At 34.7% G+C, this 19,068-nt stretch overlaps 1 protein-coding gene across 1 annotated transcript in view; it reads left to right on the top strand.

The window, feature by feature from the left end:
* The first annotated feature begins 262 nt into the window (after nucleotides 1-262).
* Nucleotides 263-19,068, top strand: part of Tbc1d19 (TBC1 domain family member 19) — a 130,623-nt gene continuing 111,817 nt past the window's right edge. The window contains exon 1 of the mRNA XM_027936598.2: nucleotides 263-619. Within this exon, the coding sequence (XP_027792399.2) occupies nucleotides 521-619 (99 nt within the window). The 5' untranslated portion in view covers nucleotides 263-520. The remainder of the gene's footprint in view (nucleotides 620-19,068) is intronic.

Here is a 19,068-nt window from a genome sequence, read left to right on the forward strand (position 1 = left end):
TCGTCACAAGATCCTGTGAGTTGGATCATTTTACAGAGGAGGAACCTGGGATCTCAAGCGCACACCCCATCAGACCCTGGGAAGTCGAGCGGGTCATTTGCCCTATCGTTGCATTCACCGCGCTGCAGAAATTGAGAAGCGGCAGAGCAATGATCCTATAGTAAAACAAACACACATCTCTCTCGGTTCCCCTTCCGCTTCCGAGACGTCGTAGCTCGGGAGGCCAGGGCTTCTAATGTCGCCTTTCAACCACAGACGAGGCAAGAACAATGAGGTGAAAGTTACAGCCTTTCCCTGGTCCTTTTCAGCCGGCGGAACGCAGGTGCTGGGGGCTTCAGGCGCGGAGGGGACCCGAGAGGCACGGACACACGGCCCGGCAGTTGCCTGGTAACGCCCGCTGGAGGAGTCCCAGCGTAATTAGGTCCCAGAGAAGTATCCCCGGCCCTGAGCGCGACCCGGTGGCGCGTTCTCTCGGTGCCCGTGGTCTGTCCCCGCGGCTTGGCGGGCGAGGGCAGGGGAAATGTTGCAGGAAGAGTCGGATCTGTCCCTCATTATTGCCCAGATAGTCCAAAAGCTTAAGGGCTCCAATCTGTACGCTCAGCTGGAACGGCAGGCCTGGGTAAGTGGGGCCGAGGGGGAAGCTGGGGCCGGGCCGGGCGGGGCGCGGGGCCGCCGGTCCCCTCGGCGCTCGCCTCACCCAAGCCGGGTCTCGCCTCTGCTCTCTCCCGCTGGACTCTAAAATCTCCTCTACCAGGGCTCAGCGCAGGCGTGGGATGGAGATTTCAAAAAGAAGGGTGGGGCGCATCACGCCTTTCTTCAGGCCCAGAAGAGCCGAGGCAGCTCATTCATTAATCTATTCTCGTCTAATTCATTCAGCTGTTTTATTAAAAGTGGCCTGGACCACGGCTTCCCTCACTTTTTTTTTTTTTTTTTTTTGCCTTGTGGGTGGATTTGGGACCTAGGTGCTTTCCCCTCACCCGGTCTCTGTATACTTTGTTGCCCTTTATCTTCTCTGCAGTGATTTCCCCCCTATTAGTCCACCCAGCCTTTATTAATTTGTAATGCAGTAGGCTCTGTGAATGCATAGATTAAGAGACCTTCGCTTTTCATTGTTGTTGTTGTGTCATGTAAATGGAATCATAGAGTATGTAAATTGTTTGTGCATGCCTTTGGTCATTTAGCATAAGGCTTTTGAGATTCATGCATGCAGTTGATATTTCAGTAGTTTTGTTCTTTTTTTATTACTGAGTAATATTTCCTTGTTTGGATATCCCATGGTATTTGGGTGGATTACTGATTAAAAGTAAAGTTGATATATACATTCTAGAATAGCTTTTTGCTTGGATATTTATTTTCTTTTTTCAAATACCTAGGAATGGAATTGCTGAGTCTTACGGCCTCTGAGCTTTTCCTAAATAGCACTTTACATTCTCATCAGCAATTATGAAAATTGCAACTGTTCTGCATCTTTAATAGCAAGCAATGATGGCTTTTTATTTATTACTTTTGATTAATTCATTTTATTTATTACACTCCTCTAGAAGAAGCATAGTGATATTTCCCTAGTTACAAATGACATTAAACCTTTCTCATGTGCTTGTATCTTCTGTGGTGAAATAGTCTTTTCAAATCTTTTGCCCATTTAAAGTTTGTGGGTGTTTTTTTATTTTTATTGTTGAGTTGTAAGGATTCTTTTTGTTGTTGTTTAATTTTTTAAAATTGTCAATGGACTTTTACTTTTATTTATTTATATGTGGTGCTGCGAATTGAACCCAGTGCCTCACACATGCTAGGTAAGGCTCTACCACTGAGCCACAACCCCAGCCCAAGGATTCTTTATATATGATACAAGTCTTTCATCAGATATGCATCTTGCAAATATTTTCTTCTAGTCTGCACTTTGTATTTTCAGTTTCTTAACTGGAAATTTCGAAGAGCAAAATTTGATAACATAAAATTTTAACCATTTCTTTCTTATGATTTATGCTTTTAGTGCCCTGAAAGTCTTTGCCTAATGCAGAGCCTCAATTTTTTTAATGTTTGTTTTAATAGTTTTATAATTTTGTCTTTTATGTTTAGGCCTGTGATGCATTTTCAGTTAATTTTTTAAAACAGTGCAAGGTAAAGCTTCCCTGCTTTTTTATTCTGAATGAACGTCCAGTATTTCCAGTACCCATTTGTTTATAAGCCTATCATTTCTCCATTGATCTCCTTGTCAACTTTGTTAAAAATCAATTGTGTCTAGTGCTTTCTTTATTCTGTTCCATTGATCCGTTTGTGTATTATTATGCCAGTACTATGCTATCTTGAGTTTTGTAACTTTATAGTAAGCTTTCAAATCAGGTCCTCCAACATTGTTTCTCTTTTTCAAAATAGTTTCTAAAATTTATATGGCAAAGCAAAGGACTTTCGAATCAACTTTTAAATTACTACAATGCTCTTTTAAGATTTGGATTGAGATTATGTTGAGTCTGTAGATTAATTTGGGGAGAATTAAAATCAAACACGATATTGAGTTTTCTAGTTCATGAACATAGTTTATCTTTTCACGTATTTATATAATCTTTATTTTCTCTTGTCAGAGTTTTGTAGTTCTGGTATACATATTTTGTATACTTTTTATTTAGATTTTTCTCTAAGTATATCATGTTTCTGATACTATTTTAAGTAATAAGTTTATCATTTCAATTACCAGTTGTTTATTGTTAGTACAAGGTAATATAATTGATATTGGTCTATTTACTAAGTGCTTAATAAAAGACTGAGACCTTGCTGAACTTACTCGTTAGTTATAGCACACTTTTCATAGTTTATATAGGATTTTCCAGATACATGTATCGTGTGCAAATAAAGACAGTTTTGCTTTATCTTTTCTATCTGTATGCCTTTTATTTCTTTTTCTTACTGTAATTGTGCTACATAACAACTCCAGTGCAATGTTGTATAGATGCTTTTTATCAAGTTGAGGAAGCTATCTTCTGTTCCTGGTTTTCTGAGAATTTTATTATGAATGAATGATAAATTTTGTTAAATATGTTTCTTGCATGTGTAGAGATGCTTATGTGATTTGTTTTCCTTTCAGTATGTTGGTAAGGTGAATAATTTTGAATGATTTTGAATATTTCATCAATTTTGCATTCTGAGATAAATTGCACTTTGATATGATGATTCAGTTTGCTGATGTTTTGCTGAATATTTTGTGGTTTTATTCATTAAATACATTGGTATAGTTTTCTTCTAGTGTTTTTATCTGGTTTTGATATTGGGTAATGCTGATCTTATAAAATAAGTCAGGAAGTATTTTCTTCTCTCCTACTTTTTGGAAGAATTTGTGAAGCATTACCTTTATTTCCTCTTAAAGTGTCTTATAGAATTCCCAATGAAGTCACAGGGATTGGGAGGTGTGTTCTTTTTTCCCCAAAAAATGTTTTTAATAAAAAATTCAATATAAAAATATATATTGGACTAATTAGGCTATGTGTTTCTTCTTGTAAGATTTAGTAGTTCTTAATGTTTCAAAAGTTGTTCTTGTAGAAGTAGAGAGTAGAATAGTGGTTACCAGAGGCTGGGAAGGGAGGGGGATGAGTGGGGTTCACTGAAAGGCACAAAAATGCAGTTGGATAGGAGGGTTCAACTCCAGTGTTCTGGGCTGCCTGTGGTTAAAAAGGATTGTCCAAAATGGTTAGAAGAGAGGATTTTGTATGTTTGAACAGAAATGATAAATATTTTGAGGAGATGGATAAAATTATCTTGATTTGATCATTCCATATTGTATACACGTGTCAAAACATCATAGCATATCTCATGAATATGTACATTTATGTGTCAGTTAAAAATAAAAAATAAAAGGTGGTACTTAGTCTACATTATCAAATTTATTCACACAAAGTTGTTTATATCTCTTTATTTCCCTTTGAGTGATAGCTCCTCTTTTATCCTTGATATTGTAATGGTATTTAATCTTTTTTTCTTAATTAGCCTGCCTAGGAAGTTACCAATTTTATTGGTGTTTTCAAAGAGATAGCTGTTGTCTTCATTGTTTTCCTGTTTTCAGTCTTTTAGTTTTTTTTTTTTTGTTGTTGTTGTTTTTTTTACTTATTATGGTGTTCTGCTTGCTTTGGGTTTAATTGCTCTTTTCCTAGCCACTTAAGTGAAAATTTATATTATTGATTTGATACTCTTCTTCTGATATAAAACTGTAAATTTCCCTCTATGTTTTAGCTGAATTAAGATATATTCTATTGCATTTTCACTTAAAAAATTCTGCTGTGACTTTATCTTTGATTCACAGCTGTCTAGAAAAGCATTGTTTAATTTTTAAATTTTAGGGGATTTTTACTGATACCTTCCTCTGATTTCTGGTTTAACACCATTATGATCAAGAACACTATGTGCATGTTTTCAGTTCTTACAAATTTGTTAAAGTTCTGTTTATAATAGAATAAATTCTATTTTGTTGAATGTTTCACGTACCCTTGAGAAGCACTTTCATTCTGCTGTTGCTGTTCTATAAATGTCAATTAGGTCAAGTACTAAAATTGATAATTTTGTTCAAGGTACTTTTCTATAAATGTCAATTAGGCCAAGTATCTAAGATGGGAAATTTTACTCAAGAATTCTCCATGTTTACTGAGGCTGGGACTTCAGACAGTATAGTCAGGAGTCAGGCTAGGTTTGGGTTTTGTTGTCATTGCCCTCAGTGTGCCACAAGTTTCAAATTCCTTCAGTGGTGGGCTTGTGTTATCTTTTACTTGGAATAGGTCTTGGGGAATGGGTGAGTGTGTCTCAGTGTTTGTGTATTATCCTCACCTTTCATCCATCTCTGCTTGCCTGTTACTTAGAGGGAGATCTCTCCCCATGCCTTTGTTCTTCCCCCAGCGGGGCTTGACTCTTTATTCTCTTGTCTCAGTCCATGTGCTTTGTCCTGGGAGTGGATCTTTCCCACATTTGGCATGTTCCGTCCTTTTCTCTATTTGGTAACCAAACTGTGCCTTGTATCTGTGGCAGGTATTGGGTGAAAGAGAGACCTGCCCTTCCCTAGTGTTAATTTATTTCTGCTTTGTATTGATGTAGGATCCTGGGCCCAAGAGACTTTGCAACTATTTCACAGCATGAGAGGAAAGTTTGGTTAATAAAATAGTTTTATGCCTATTCTACACTGGCAGCCCAGCCCTTCTTACATATCTGTGCCACAAAAGTATGCTGTCTTTGAATATTCCTGCTTTCCCACAATCTTTCATGAGTCTGGTGGAGAAAAGTGGAAACGAGCATCCAAATGAGCGAATTCTCTTCTTTGTGAATTCTCCCAGCTACTCCAAACTGACATGCTGGCCCACACTCAGTGCGTGTGTAATAGGAACATTTTAGTTGATTTCTTCTTGCTCCCTTGTGGGGTAGCCCCCTTTTCCTTCTGTGCTCTGCCAAAGGTGAAATAGTCTGGAGTCCTGTCTGTCCTTTGAGGAGATTGTTATTCTTTGGAATTTAGTTCGTTTGGTTTTTTTAAAAAATGGGTACAAAAGCTATGATTTTTGTTGATTATACTATTTTATCCTCATTGTTAGACTGAGAGTAACATTCTCTTAGAATGGTTTTCTACAATGGAGTTAGCAGAATAATTTTAAGATTGCAGCTATGTCATGAGAAAGAAAGATTGGTGTGCGATTTTCTTTCTTGTAATATCTTTGTCAAGCTTTTTATCAAGGTTATGCTGGCCTCATAAAATGAGTAAGAAAGTGTTACCTCCTTCTTTATTTCCTATTCTCTGCAAGAATGTTATGAAATGTGTTATTGTTTAGGTGTTTGGAAGAATTTTCCAAGGAGGCCAATGTCTAAAGTTTTCTATTTGGGAAGTTTTCTTTTTAACTGAATGTGCTTTTTAAAAAAATATTTTTAGATGTTGATGGATCTTTATTTTATTCCTTATTTATATGTGGTGCTGAGAATTGAACCCAGTACCTCACTCATGGTAGGCCACAACCCCAGCCCCATACTTTATTTTTAGAATAGTTTTAGGTTTACAGAAAAACTAAGCAGAAAATGCAGAGTTCCCTATCTCCCTCTCCCTTGCACATAGTCTTCTCTATCATTCACATCTTACATTGGTGTGGTACATTTGTTACAGTTGACTAGTATTGATATATTATTTGTCACTAAATTACATTAAGGTTACACTTGCCTTGCCCTGGGTTCAATCCCCAGTACTGCAAAAACAAAGCAAAACAAAATAATCTGGTCAACAAATGCATAAAAAATATTCAACATCTTTAGCAATCAGGGAAATACAAATCAAAACTGTACTGAGATTTCATCTCACTCCGGTCAGAATGGCAATCATCAAGAATAAAACTAATAATAAATGCTGATGAGGATGAGGGGAAAAGGTACACTCATTCATTGTTGGTGGGACTGCAAATTAATATAATTATTCTGGAAAGCAGTATGGAGAATCTTCAAAAAAAACCTAGGAGTGGAACTTCTGTATGACCCTTCTTGGTATTTATCCAGAAGAACTAAAAATAGCATACTATAGTGATACAACCACATAATTGTTTATAATAGTGCAACTCACAATAGCCAATATATAGAACCAGCCCCGGTGCTGGTCAATAGATGATAAATGGATAAAGAAGATGTAGTGTATATACACAATGGAGTTTTACTTAGCCATAAAAGAGAATGAAATATGATATTTACCAGTAAATGGATGGAACTGGAGAACACATACTTAGTGAAATAAGCCAGATTTAGAAGATCAATGGTCGAATGTTCTCACGTATACAAAAGTTGGAGCAAAGTAAGTAGCGTGGTGTGGGGTCAGATATCATAACAGTGAAGTAGGATATTGAGGGGGAGGGAAGAAGGACCAGAAAGGGGAGAAAATTCAGAATAAATTTGATAAAATTATAATGTGTACATGTACAATTGTAGTACAGTGAATTCCACCTTTATGTTTATCTTTAAAGCACCTATTAAAAATATAAAGATGAGTGCAAGGCAGACCAGTAGAGTAGGAGAAAGGGAATACAAGGAGGGAGGAGGAAAGGGAAATGGGGAAACTGGGGACTGAATGGAGTAAATTAAATTTCGTGAATGTATGATTAAGTCAGAATGTACCCAATTATCATGTGCAATTATAATGTCCCAATAAAAGCAAAAAAATTTAAAAAATTGTCTTATATTTTGGTTCAAGTCCACTATCAGGTGTGTTTTTCAGATATCTCCCAGTCTGTGACTAGTCTTCATTCTCTTCAGTACCTTTCTGAGTAGTTTTAGTTTCAATAAGTCCAGCCTGTCAGTTTTTTCTTTTATGGGTTGTATATTTCACTAAACTACAGGTCACCTGATTTTTCTCTTGTGTTATCTCCTAGAAGTTTTATAGTTCTGTTTTATGTGTAGGTTTATGATTCATTTGGAATTAATTTCTATGAAAGCTATAAGGTCTGTGTCTTATTGTTTTTCTTTTCCTTTTCCTTTCTTCTCTCCTGCTCTTCCTCTTTCATTTTTTTCTTTTTCATTTCTCCTTCCTTCCTTTCATACATGTATGACCAATTGTCCTAGTACCATTTGTTGAAAAGATTTTCATTGAATTGTCTCTACTTCTTAAAAAATCAGTTAACTATATTTGTTTTGATCTATTTATACATTTCTATTAAGTTCTGTTATTCTATTTGTGTATACTTTTACCAGTTCCACAACATTTTGATTTTTTAACTTAAGTCTTAAAGTTAGTGGTGTTGATCTTCCCACTTTGTTCTTTAATATTGTATTGGTGAGTTTTAAGTAACAGATTCAGATATAATAGATATAGGAATATTCAGATGTTCTATTCCTTCTACTGTCTGTGTTGTAAGTTGTGCTTTTCAAGGAATTTATCCATTTAAGTTGTATAAGTCATTGGCCAAAAAATTTCTAGTAAATTTTAATTTTGTGTGTGTGTGTTTGAAGACTTTTTAAATTTCTGGTAATGGTGATTGTGTTGTGTGTGTGTTTGAACAGTTTTTCTAGGGGTTTATCATTTTTTTAAATCTCATCAAAGATTCAATTTTTGGTTTTGCTGATTTTCTATTAATTTCAAGTCAGCTTGTATTATTAATTTCCTCCCACTTTTTTTGTGTGAGGGTGATGGTGCTGGAGATTGAACCCAGGAGCTTAACCATTAAGTCATCACTGGTTCTTTTTATTTTGAGACAGGTCTCACTAAGTTGCTTAGGGCCTCACTAAATTGCTGAGGCTGGCTTTGAACTTTCAGTCCTCTTGCCTAAGCCTCCTGAGCTATTGGGATTTCAGGTGTGTGCCATTATGCCCAGCTAATTTCCTTCTACTTCCTTTGCGATTGATTTGCTATTCTTTTTCTAAGTCTTTAGATAGAAGCTTAAATTATTAATTTGAAGTCTTTATTTTTTTCTAAAGTATACAGTGAAGATTGTAATTTTCCATTTAAGCACTGTTTTTAACTGCATCTCACAGTTTGAATGAGTCATGTTTTTATTATAATTTTATTAAAAATATTTTAAAATATTATTTTTAAAATTTAACAGTAGTATTATTTTGAAGTATATTGCTTAATTTCCAAGCAATTGAGATATTCTTTTTATATTTTTGTTGTTGATTTTTATATTTTTGTTGTTGATTTCTAGGCTGAGGCATGCTTTGCTGATTTGCTTCCTCTTCTTGATTTGCTGAGGCTTGTTTTATATAGTCACTTTTGCTGAATGTTCCATGTGACCTTATAAAAAGTATGTATACTGTCACTGTTAGATCAGATTATGTATATATATATATATATATATATCACTGAGGTCAAGTTGCTATAATTATGATATTCAACTCTTATATATTCATATTGAATCTTTTTTTCTGTTATTTTAGCTAATGAAAGAAATGTTAGAATCACCCACCATGGCTGTGTATGGTAGTCCTCTCTTATCCATGTGGGATATGTTCCAAGACCTCATGGAATGTCTAAATTCAGATAGTACTGAATCCTATATATACTATAATTTTCCCATGCATACATAATTATGATAAAGTTTAATTTATGTATAAGACACAGTAAGAAATGAACAATAATAACTAATCTTAAACTAGAACCATTTTTTGAATAAAAGATTTATTCTTATTGTATATCTTAGCAATATCAGTGTATGATTTCTTTTTTTATTGAGAGATTTCACCTTTTCATTTAAAGGAAGCACTTTATGGCTTCCCTTTACCATGCCTGAATTGCCAACATCAGTACTCTTGCACTTTGGGGCCATTTTAAAGTAAAGTGTGGATTACTTGAACATAAGCACTGTGTTACTGGGACAATAGATCGAATAACCCATGTGGCTACTAAGTAACTAATGGGGGGGTAGCATGTACAATGTGGATATTTTGAACAAAGGGATAATTTGCATCCCAGGCAGGATGGAATGGCACAAAATTTCATAATGCTATGTAAAATGGCATGCAATTTAAAACATGAATTCTTGTTTTTGGAATTTTCCATGTAACATTTTTGGATCAGAGTTTACTCAGGTAACTGAAACCATAGAGGATAAGTGGGAAACTACTGCATTTCTCTATTTTTCCTTTAATTCTTTCCAATTTTTGCTTATATATTTTATGATTATTTTTATTGGTTTTACATAGATTTATATTGTGATATGTTCCTTTTGGATTAACCCCCTATCATTATGAAATATCCCTCTTTATCTTAAATACGGTTCTTGCCTTAATGGTATTAGTATAACTACATTTGCTTTCTTTTGGTTGTTAGCAGTTGTATGGTATGGTTTTTTTCCATTCTTTTTTCACCTTCTTTGTGACTTATTATTTAAGGTGTGTCTCTTGAAAGCATCCTCTAGTTGTTTTTAAAATCTAGACTGACAATTATAGTCTTTTAATTGTATTATTAAGTCTATTTATATTTAATGAATTTACTGATATGTTTGGTTTCCTATTTCTCATCTTAATATTTTCTTCTTACTTGGTCCATTTGCTTCATATTTTTTTTCTTACTTCACTATTTTTGATTATTTAATAATTTTAAAGAATGTATTTGATTTTCTGCTATTAAATAATTGAAAAAAAGTGTGCATTCCTTTGATTCATATCTCTGCTCCTTCATCTATTCCGATAACTCTTAAATTTAGTCTTTTTATGTTATCCCATAATTCTTGGATGTTCTGTCAATGGTTTCTTACCATCTTCTCTACATGTTCAACTTTACTTTCAAGATTATATATTTTGTCTTCATTTTCTGAGGTTCTGTCTTCCAAATGGTCTAGTCTATTGGTGATGCTTTCTATTGAATTTATAATTTGGTTTACTGATTTCTTCATTTAGAGGATTTCTACTTGGATTTTTTTTCTTGATTTCTAACTTGATTGAAGTGGTCTTTCACTTCCTGTATTTTTTCTTTAATTTCACTCCATATACTATCCTTTACTTCATATGTCAAATTAACTACATACAATCTGAACTCTTTCTTGGACATTTCTTCTACTGTGTTATCAGTGGCTTCTGTTGTTGAAGCACCTTGGTTTGTTTGGGGTGCTTTATTCCCTTGTTTTTTCATGTTGTTAGTGTTTTTTCTCATCTAAAAGTATGAATCTAATGCAGGATAAATTCTACCCTTAGACCTATAGTGTCCCTGAGGTTTCCAGTGCTTCATCTTTACTGGTGAGACCAATATCAACAGCACCCAGTGTACACAATATATAGCCTTAAACCTAATAGCTCCCACTAAGGAGTCTGCTGCTTTCTCGCATTAAACCAAAATGATGAGTTCAATAACTATCTATAGTACAAATAGAATATTTGTTAAAATGATTTACAATTTCAAATGGTGGATGAGAGAACAGAGATGGTGCAGTAGCAATATTAAGAGGGAGGAAGAGAGAATCTAGAAGTAAAAATTCACAGGAAGAGTGGAAGAGGAGCTGACAGAGATTGGCTGTTGGTTGTTGAAAAGTTGGAAAGAAAGTCCAACAAAATAGACAAGAGACAGGAAAAATACAACCAAAGAGAAAAAAAATTAAAGACATAAGAATAGAACAGAAATGCAGAACACCATTCATATATCAGCAGCAGCAACCACAGAGGTAGCGTGGGACGCCAGGCAGTGTGGGAATTTGGGTCCGAGGTAACTGAGGCCATGCCCAGAGAAGACACCTCCGGCAGGCAGCAGCCTCTGTGGCAGCCCAGGAAGAAGGCTCCGGGCAACCCCAGGTTGGCAGCAGCGGCATCAGAGGCAGCGGCAATGGCGGTAGTAGAGTAGGCAGTGGGTTGATTGACCTCTTGTGTTATTTTTGACGTGCATTTTATGTATGTATACTCCAAATCCCATAAGACATTGCTATGAGTGTTTTGTAGTGTTAATATTTGGTGAATATTTTTTCACTCTTAACCACGTTGTTATCCTTTTTATTATTTCCTCCTGCATTTCCATACTTACTGTAGGATTATCCTTCTGAATTGGCAGTAGTTTTCTTTCAGCATAATGAGGTGTCATTCTGTTGTCTTCTGTCCTACTTGTTTTCTTTTGATAAGTCGGCTGTCACTGAGTTCATGTATGCATGTATGCCTCACATCCATCTGGCTGATTTTAACATGTTCTTTCTGTTTTTGGTTTTCAGCAGACTAGTTAAGATGTACTTTTTGATATGGTATTTTTATTTGTATTATTACTTGCTTAATTTATTCTATTTGGAGTTTTGGGACTTCTTAAATATAGAATTGAAACCTCTCACCAATTTTGGAAAACTATTGATGATTATTTGTTCAAATATTAATTCTGTCACATTTTTGTCTCCTTTCTTTCTGAGTCTCCAATTATACATTAGCTCTTTTCACCAAGTACCACATTTTCTAATAACTTAATTTTCTATTATTATTGTTGTGATTGTTATTATTATTTTCTGTTCAGTTTGGATATTTTCTTTGACCTTTAATTCATTAACCATATTTTAAGCTGTTACATATTTCTGGTATATCCATCTAATGGGTTATTATTCATATTGTATATTCTTCAGTTCTAAAATTCCAAATGGTTCTTTTTTTATTGGTGATAAAAAAAGAATTAGGTGAAATTCTCTATTTTTCATCTATTTTATCAGTTTTTTCCATGTTTTTCCCCCTCTTCCTTTGGTAATACTGGGCTTTGAAACACTCAAAATTATTTTAAAGCTTTCATCAGCTTAATACCAGTATCTGGATCACCCATGGATGTCTTTCTATTTTTTTTTTCTCTTAGTTTTTTGTGTGACTTTCTTGATATGACTTAGTTGAATGCCATGCAATCTGTATGAAAAAACTATGGACCCTTCAGATGATATCTTCCATTATAGAGCGTTCACCCTTCCCACCAGGGGTCAGAGAGTCTTGTGATCAGTTACATTAATCCAATTAGGGGATATATTGAGTCTGGGGTTTAGTCTCTCAGGGTCAATCTTTCTTTGGTTCTTTTTTGTCTTTTTAGGTTCTTCAACAAAGGATTTGAGATACCCTGTAGATTTTCCTCCCACTTGGATCCCGAACTCTCTCTACTTTCTCACTGTTTCCCTGCTTAGGTTTTTCACCTTCCACCACACATGGTTCCAGTGTTCAAAAAAATTTTGTGAGGAGACAAACAACTGTGTGCTTAAGACTTCCAAAGTCTCTGCCAAAGCTTGACTTCTGCCTCGGTAGCCATGCACTGGGTTTTGTTCTGAGTTTGACCCAATTCTCAGGTCTTGTCCATGCTCAGAATAGGCTAATAATCCCAAAGAAAATGTTGCTATTGTAGCCAGTTCATCTGTCAAGATTTTCTCCTGTTACTTCAATTCTGGTTTCTTAGCAACTGTATGTACCTTCAAATAGATAATCTGTGTGTGTATCTCTCTCTGTGTGTGGGGGCTCTGTTATTTGTTCTAGGAAGGGGTGCTAATCAGTTACCAGCTACTCCATACTACTTGGAAATATACATTTCATTTTGTGAGGATTGAACAAGATAATATACCTTTCATAGTAAGTGCTCTTTAAAAGGAAAACTGGGTGTTCTTTACAAGTCCAAACAAAATATCACTTTTAAAAACTTAAATCCTCTAAGTTTAAATCCTCTCATTGCTTTTAGAAGAGCTAAGTACAAATGTGATTTTTAGATTTTTCCCCCTGCCAACGACTCTTCTCTTTTAGCGCATATAAACATTGACTATATTTTAATATATCCTCATATAGAGTGAAGTATTTTCTAGAAAGGGGAAATGTTTTTTGTTTTCCGAATATTTCTGAGTTAATAAGTCAACTGCATCTTAAAATTGAATTTCCTCATTCATCGCCTAGACGTTGGGGTGGTAGTCTAATTCCAAATTTGAATTCTAGCTCATATCAGAATTATTATTTTGTTTTGTTATTCATTATTCTTATTTAAAGTGGATGTTGGATAAAACCCCAAATGTTATTTCTGTTCCATTAAAATTTTAATAAGTCTTGTTACTCAGATTATCATTATAAATAATAGGATTGTGAAAGGAAGGAACCTGAAAAGATAGGCTTTGAAGGGAGAAGGAAAAATACAACTAATAGGCTGTTATCATTTATTGGAAACCCAGAGCATCTCATTATGGCATCTCTTGCTGAAACTTACAAAATTATATCTCAAATATACAGGATCTACACTGGTATTGAAAATTCTATACCATGATTACAGTTTAATATCTTCTTTTTTGATATCTCTTTAGGGTAGGATTTGGCCTCCAATAAAAGAAGACCAAGATTGGACTACTACAGTTGACATATTAATAATTGAGTGATTCTGTATTTGGCATGAACCAGGAATTGATGACATACTTACCCATTTCTACTTTGTTTACTTTTGTGTCCTTTACTTTATTTACTTGTGAATAAATGAATGATGGCATACAGGATTTCAAAATAAAGAAGTGTTTTTATTTGTTTTTTTGTGGTGCTTTGTGCATGCTAGGCAAGCACTTTGCCAATTGACCTATATCTCCAGCCCCAGGAAGTTCTTGCCTATGTGCAGTATATGCATTTGAGGGAAACGATACATATTAAAATGTGGGTTTGCTTGTGTAAGTAAAACTCTTGTTTCATTGAGATGCTTAGAAAAGGTCATGTTGGGTTCCTGAATTCGCAAGACCAAGTTGAAATGAGGTGGAAAAGACTGGTTATTAAATGTGAACTGAAAATTGTTTCAGGCTTAAAGTACATCATGAAAGGAGGCCAAGAATAAAGATGTGAATGAAGGTGGAGAAGACAGTCAGTGCTGGCAGAAAAGCTGGTCAGCTTGGGGATGTCAGCAAAAGAAAGCCAGTGAGGGATTCATCTTCAGGTGAGAGAAGCCAGAGCAGGGCTGGAATTATTCAACACAGATTGAGTAGAAGGCACAGCCAGCTTTTAGAGAGCCAGAATCTCCAACTGGAAACTAAAACTTATATGGCTACAACATTTGTCCACTGTGACTTCCAGGATTACAGACCTACAGTTTTAGAAAGAACCAAATATTAGGAAGAAATGGAGATACCTAATTCAACATGTTTAAATTGAGCATCTCATTTGTGGTAGCAATGGACTCTTGAGAGAAATTAAATGAAGTCCAGACCAAAAGCTAATTATAAGAATGTTTGGGAATTGATGTGGGAAAGGGCATTTTATCTTTTTTTATTTTTTAGTAGCACTTCTCTCTGAGGTTTTTGTTTATACCCCTAAATGTACTGTGAGTTCCTCAAAAAAAGGAAGGTGTCATGTTTTTCTTTTTATTCCCAGCAACTGTCCCATTGGAAGCATTCAATTGATTATTGAAAAACAATACAAATGAATAGGACATATTCTATTGAAAGGAACTGTCTGGAGATCTAAGAAGTCTGGAAAGCTTCAAGGTGGGAGGGTGGGAGTGAGTTCCTATTGGAAGAGCACTGGGTTTATAGGGTCTCTCTAGACAGATAAGATTATATAGATTGGGTGGGACCAGATTTTTAGAGGGTTGTAAATTTCTGAATAAGTTTGCCTTGATGCTACAGGGAGTGAAGAGCTTCCTGAGGTATTCTGAGCAGAGTGAAGGAATGGGATTGTTTTTAGGGAACATTAATCTGGCACTAATGAGCAGGATGGATAGAATCAGAAACAAGTGCTTTAGTTTCGGCCTCTTGTCTTTTCTTTCCCATGTTTCTTAGGATCTTTGGCTGTTCCACAAACTGAGAGCGCATGAGGCTGTTTCCATGCTGTTATCCACTCTTTCCACTCAGCCTGCGTTGCTTTGCTTCTGTTTTTCAATTTTTTCAGTAAGAATTGTTCAGTTTTCTATAGATGATACCTCTGTTGTAACATATTTTCTTTCTTATACTGGCTTTTAAAATATTGGCTCTCTTCCTTACTATACTAAAAGTTTCAGAGAACAAAAACAATGTCTTAGTCCTTTTCCGTTTTTCATGGGTTGCAGGTTGCAGATTGTAGGTCTGTCCAAGAAATCATTAGTACATTAAAGAGTGGACAAAAATGCATTAATTAAATGCTATGTAATAGCTACTGTGCTGGATCTTGATATATATCTATATATATATCTATATATATCTATATATCTATATATAAGACTTTTCTTTAAGAAGCTTTTAGTCTATTGCAATGGTTGTTCAAGCCTGGTCAGTGGAACCCTGGTGGTCCCTAAGACCACTTCAGAGCACAATTATTTTATAATAACAATAAGCTATTTTTGCCCTTTTTATAGTATAATGGCAACAGTGATGGGTTCAGTTTCTAATATGTAAATCAAGACACTAATACCAAACTCTCTAGTAGTCATTACATCCTTTACCATCACATACTTATAATGAAAAAAAAAAAGCCAGTTTGACTTCAGTGTTCTTGGTGAAACAGTAAATAATTCATATTATTAATTATCATCCACTGAATACACATCTTTATAATATTCCGTTTGATGAATGGAAAGTATGCATAAGTCACTTCTGCTGCATACTGATAGAAGGTGGTTATCTAGAAAAAAGCATTTATGAGATTGAGTTCCAAACTGAATTGCTGCTTTAAGAAAAGAAACCCTTGAGTGGCTGACCAAAAACTATTGTTATTCATACTCACTTGTATATATAAATACGTACATGGATATATATATAAGCATATATAAATGCATGTAAAAGAAACCCTGTACTTGTTAAATCATAACTCATCATCCCCTCCCCAACCCCTGAAATTATCATTTTACTTTGTATCTTTGTTTATATATTCATGTATATATTTATATATATAAATATATATATATATACACACAATATACATATTATATATATATATATCACATGTATGTTGTTATTTGTTACAATTCATGTTGTCATTAAAAAAATATTTGGCTGATTTCTTAAAAAGATTAGTGAAGTTGAGTCTGTCACTTCAAAGGAAAGTTTTATGTGTTGCCAATGACAAAATTCAAGCTTTAAGTAAAAATTAGAGTTTGAAAACACTGTGAACTTGATGGCTTCTCAATATTTAAAAATGTTTTTGATGATATTGGTGGTGATATTAATGAATGTTAGTTTTTGATACTATTTAATGAAATGTTTCAGCCACATAACCTAGTTAACCAATATGTTTGAACACACATTACAGAATCATATATAGGTAAGAGATCAAATTGCAAGGCAGATCAATGCATTTTTATGTTTAGAATATGAAAAATTTATTGTTGTCAGATTCCACATCACAACTAATTTTTGGAAAACCACTACTTAATCAAATTTGTTAAAAAATCAATATTTTCTTAAATGAAAATATCTCCAGTTATCTGAAAAGGATAGTGAAATATTTCTCTTTTTTCCATATATATGTGTGTATGTGTGTATACACACATATGTGTTTTTGTTTCATGTATATCAATGTATATCAATTTTGTTTCATGTATATCAATCAAAACAACACAGAACCACATATTAAATACCATATCAAATTCAAGAATCCATCTGTGTTCTATTAAGCCAAACATGAAAGAGACTTGCAAAAATGTAATATAGTGTCTCTTTTTTTTTTTTAGTAGTATCTCTTTTCTTAATTTTTATTTCTGAAAATCCAGTTACTTTAGATAAATTATTTTTAAGCTAATATATAAGAGCTTTATTATTCTTATTTTAAAATGAATTGGACATTTTTTATTTTAGTGAAATATACATAAATAAAAATAAATTTATAAATTTATTTATAAAAATAAAAAAACATTTTAACCACTAAGTGTACAGTTCTTTGGCATTAAGTACGTTCATATTGTTGGGCAGTCATCACCACTGTTCATCTCCAGAACCTTTTCATCGTAACTGAAACCCTGTACTTGTTAAATCATAATTCCTCATCTCCTTCCCCACCCCCTGACAATCACCATTCTACTCTGTGACTCTGAGTTTGACTTCTCTGGTACTTCTTTGTGACTGGTCTATTTCACACACCATGGTGTCATGAAGGTTCATCCATGTTGTAGCATGAGTCAGAACTTCTTCCTTTTTAAAGGCTGAATAATATTCCATCGTGTGCGTATACAACATTTTTTTCATCCATCCATCCACCCATTTATATTTGTGTTGTTTATACCTTTTGGCTACTATGAATAATGTTGATACAAACATTGGTATAGAAATATCTGTTTGAGTCCATGCTTTGATTTTTTTCAGGTATGTACTCAGAAGTAGAATTCCTGAACTATGTTTAACATTTTAAGGAATTATGGTACTAATAAGCAATTATTTAAAATTATTTGTGTTTTAACTTCCAATGCTGTAAGTATCAATACATGTAATTCATATAAGCAAAAGCACTCTGGAGTCCTCAATAATTTTTAAGATAATGAAGATCTGAGACTGAAAAGGTTGAGAATCAGTGGTTCAGTGGAAATAAAGAGCTACAGCAATCAAGGACAAATTGAACTGGACTCTGCTTAAAGAATGGCCAGGGTGGTAAGAAGACTTGTACAAGGATAAGTTGAAAAACCTGGGAATATGTGTGGCCTTGAGAAGAGAAATTTCAGGGAAGGCACAACAGCTAGTATTTGAAGGCTTCTCACAGAAAAGGGACTAAATTTGTTTTCTGTGACCCAAAGAGTGGTGGTTGCAGATATTAAGGGGAGTAAATTTTAGCTCATAATAAGGAAGAGCTGTCTAACAAAATAGTTCAACCTTAGTAGTTGACTAAGGTAGGGATGTGAGCAGTTTGTAGCAGGAAAGCGAGTTTAGAGTTTCTAAGACTCTTATCCAGAAAGTCACTTGGAGACCGGAGGCAGGCCTTACAAGGTTAGTTGACATAGAGGAACTCTACAGGCCTGTCTAACCCTGAGATTCTGTGATTCTTTGGGCTTGGAATGACTGATGAATCTTAAAATTAAATGACAGCCTAGTGAGAAGTGGAGAGGCCAGGTCTCGCTAGAGGGAACTAACTCCTCCGGCTCCTGTGTGTAGACCTCCCTATGCCTGTTGCATGGGGAGTGTCCCCCAGCCTGCCTCGCAGTGTCTTTGGAAGAACTGCTACTTCAGTTGCTTTGCCTCTCCAGTTTCCTTTACTCAATAAGGTTAGAAATATAAGATTTCTAGTGATGGTGGCTTTGAAGTAAGACAGTTGCTAGGAATAGAAACTAGGGGTGTGTGTGTGTGTGTGTTGGGGGTGTTTTGGTGGAAGGAAGGCCATATATTTTTAGGGTGCAGAAAGGTGGAGGATATCAATATGGGTGAAGGATATATGCAGGGCCATAACTATGAGTTTATTTTATGCTCTCTTGCTGCAGTGTATCTTAGCTCTCTTGGTGAGCTAGAGGCATTTTGTTTAAAAGAAGTCTTAATGTTTGTTGTAGATATTTTTAAAATCTCTACCCTCAACCCCCTATCTCCTTCCCTGACAGTCTATTGTAAATATTTAGCCCATTTCCATTTGGGCACATCTTATATTATGTAGCCTAAAAGTAATTGAAAATTTTTCTACTTGAATAATTTAGTTTAGGTATTGTTTTCCCTATTAAATAAAGAAACTAAGATGTAGAGAAGTTAAATTACATGGTCAAGCTATTAAATAAGGCTGGGATTATTTCAGAACTTTTAATGCCAT

This window comes from Marmota flaviventris, chromosome 7 (genome assembly GCF_047511675.1).
Source record: "Marmota flaviventris isolate mMarFla1 chromosome 7, mMarFla1.hap1, whole genome shotgun sequence".
In the NCBI taxonomy this organism is placed as follows: Eukaryota; Metazoa; Chordata; class Mammalia; order Rodentia; family Sciuridae; genus Marmota; species Marmota flaviventris.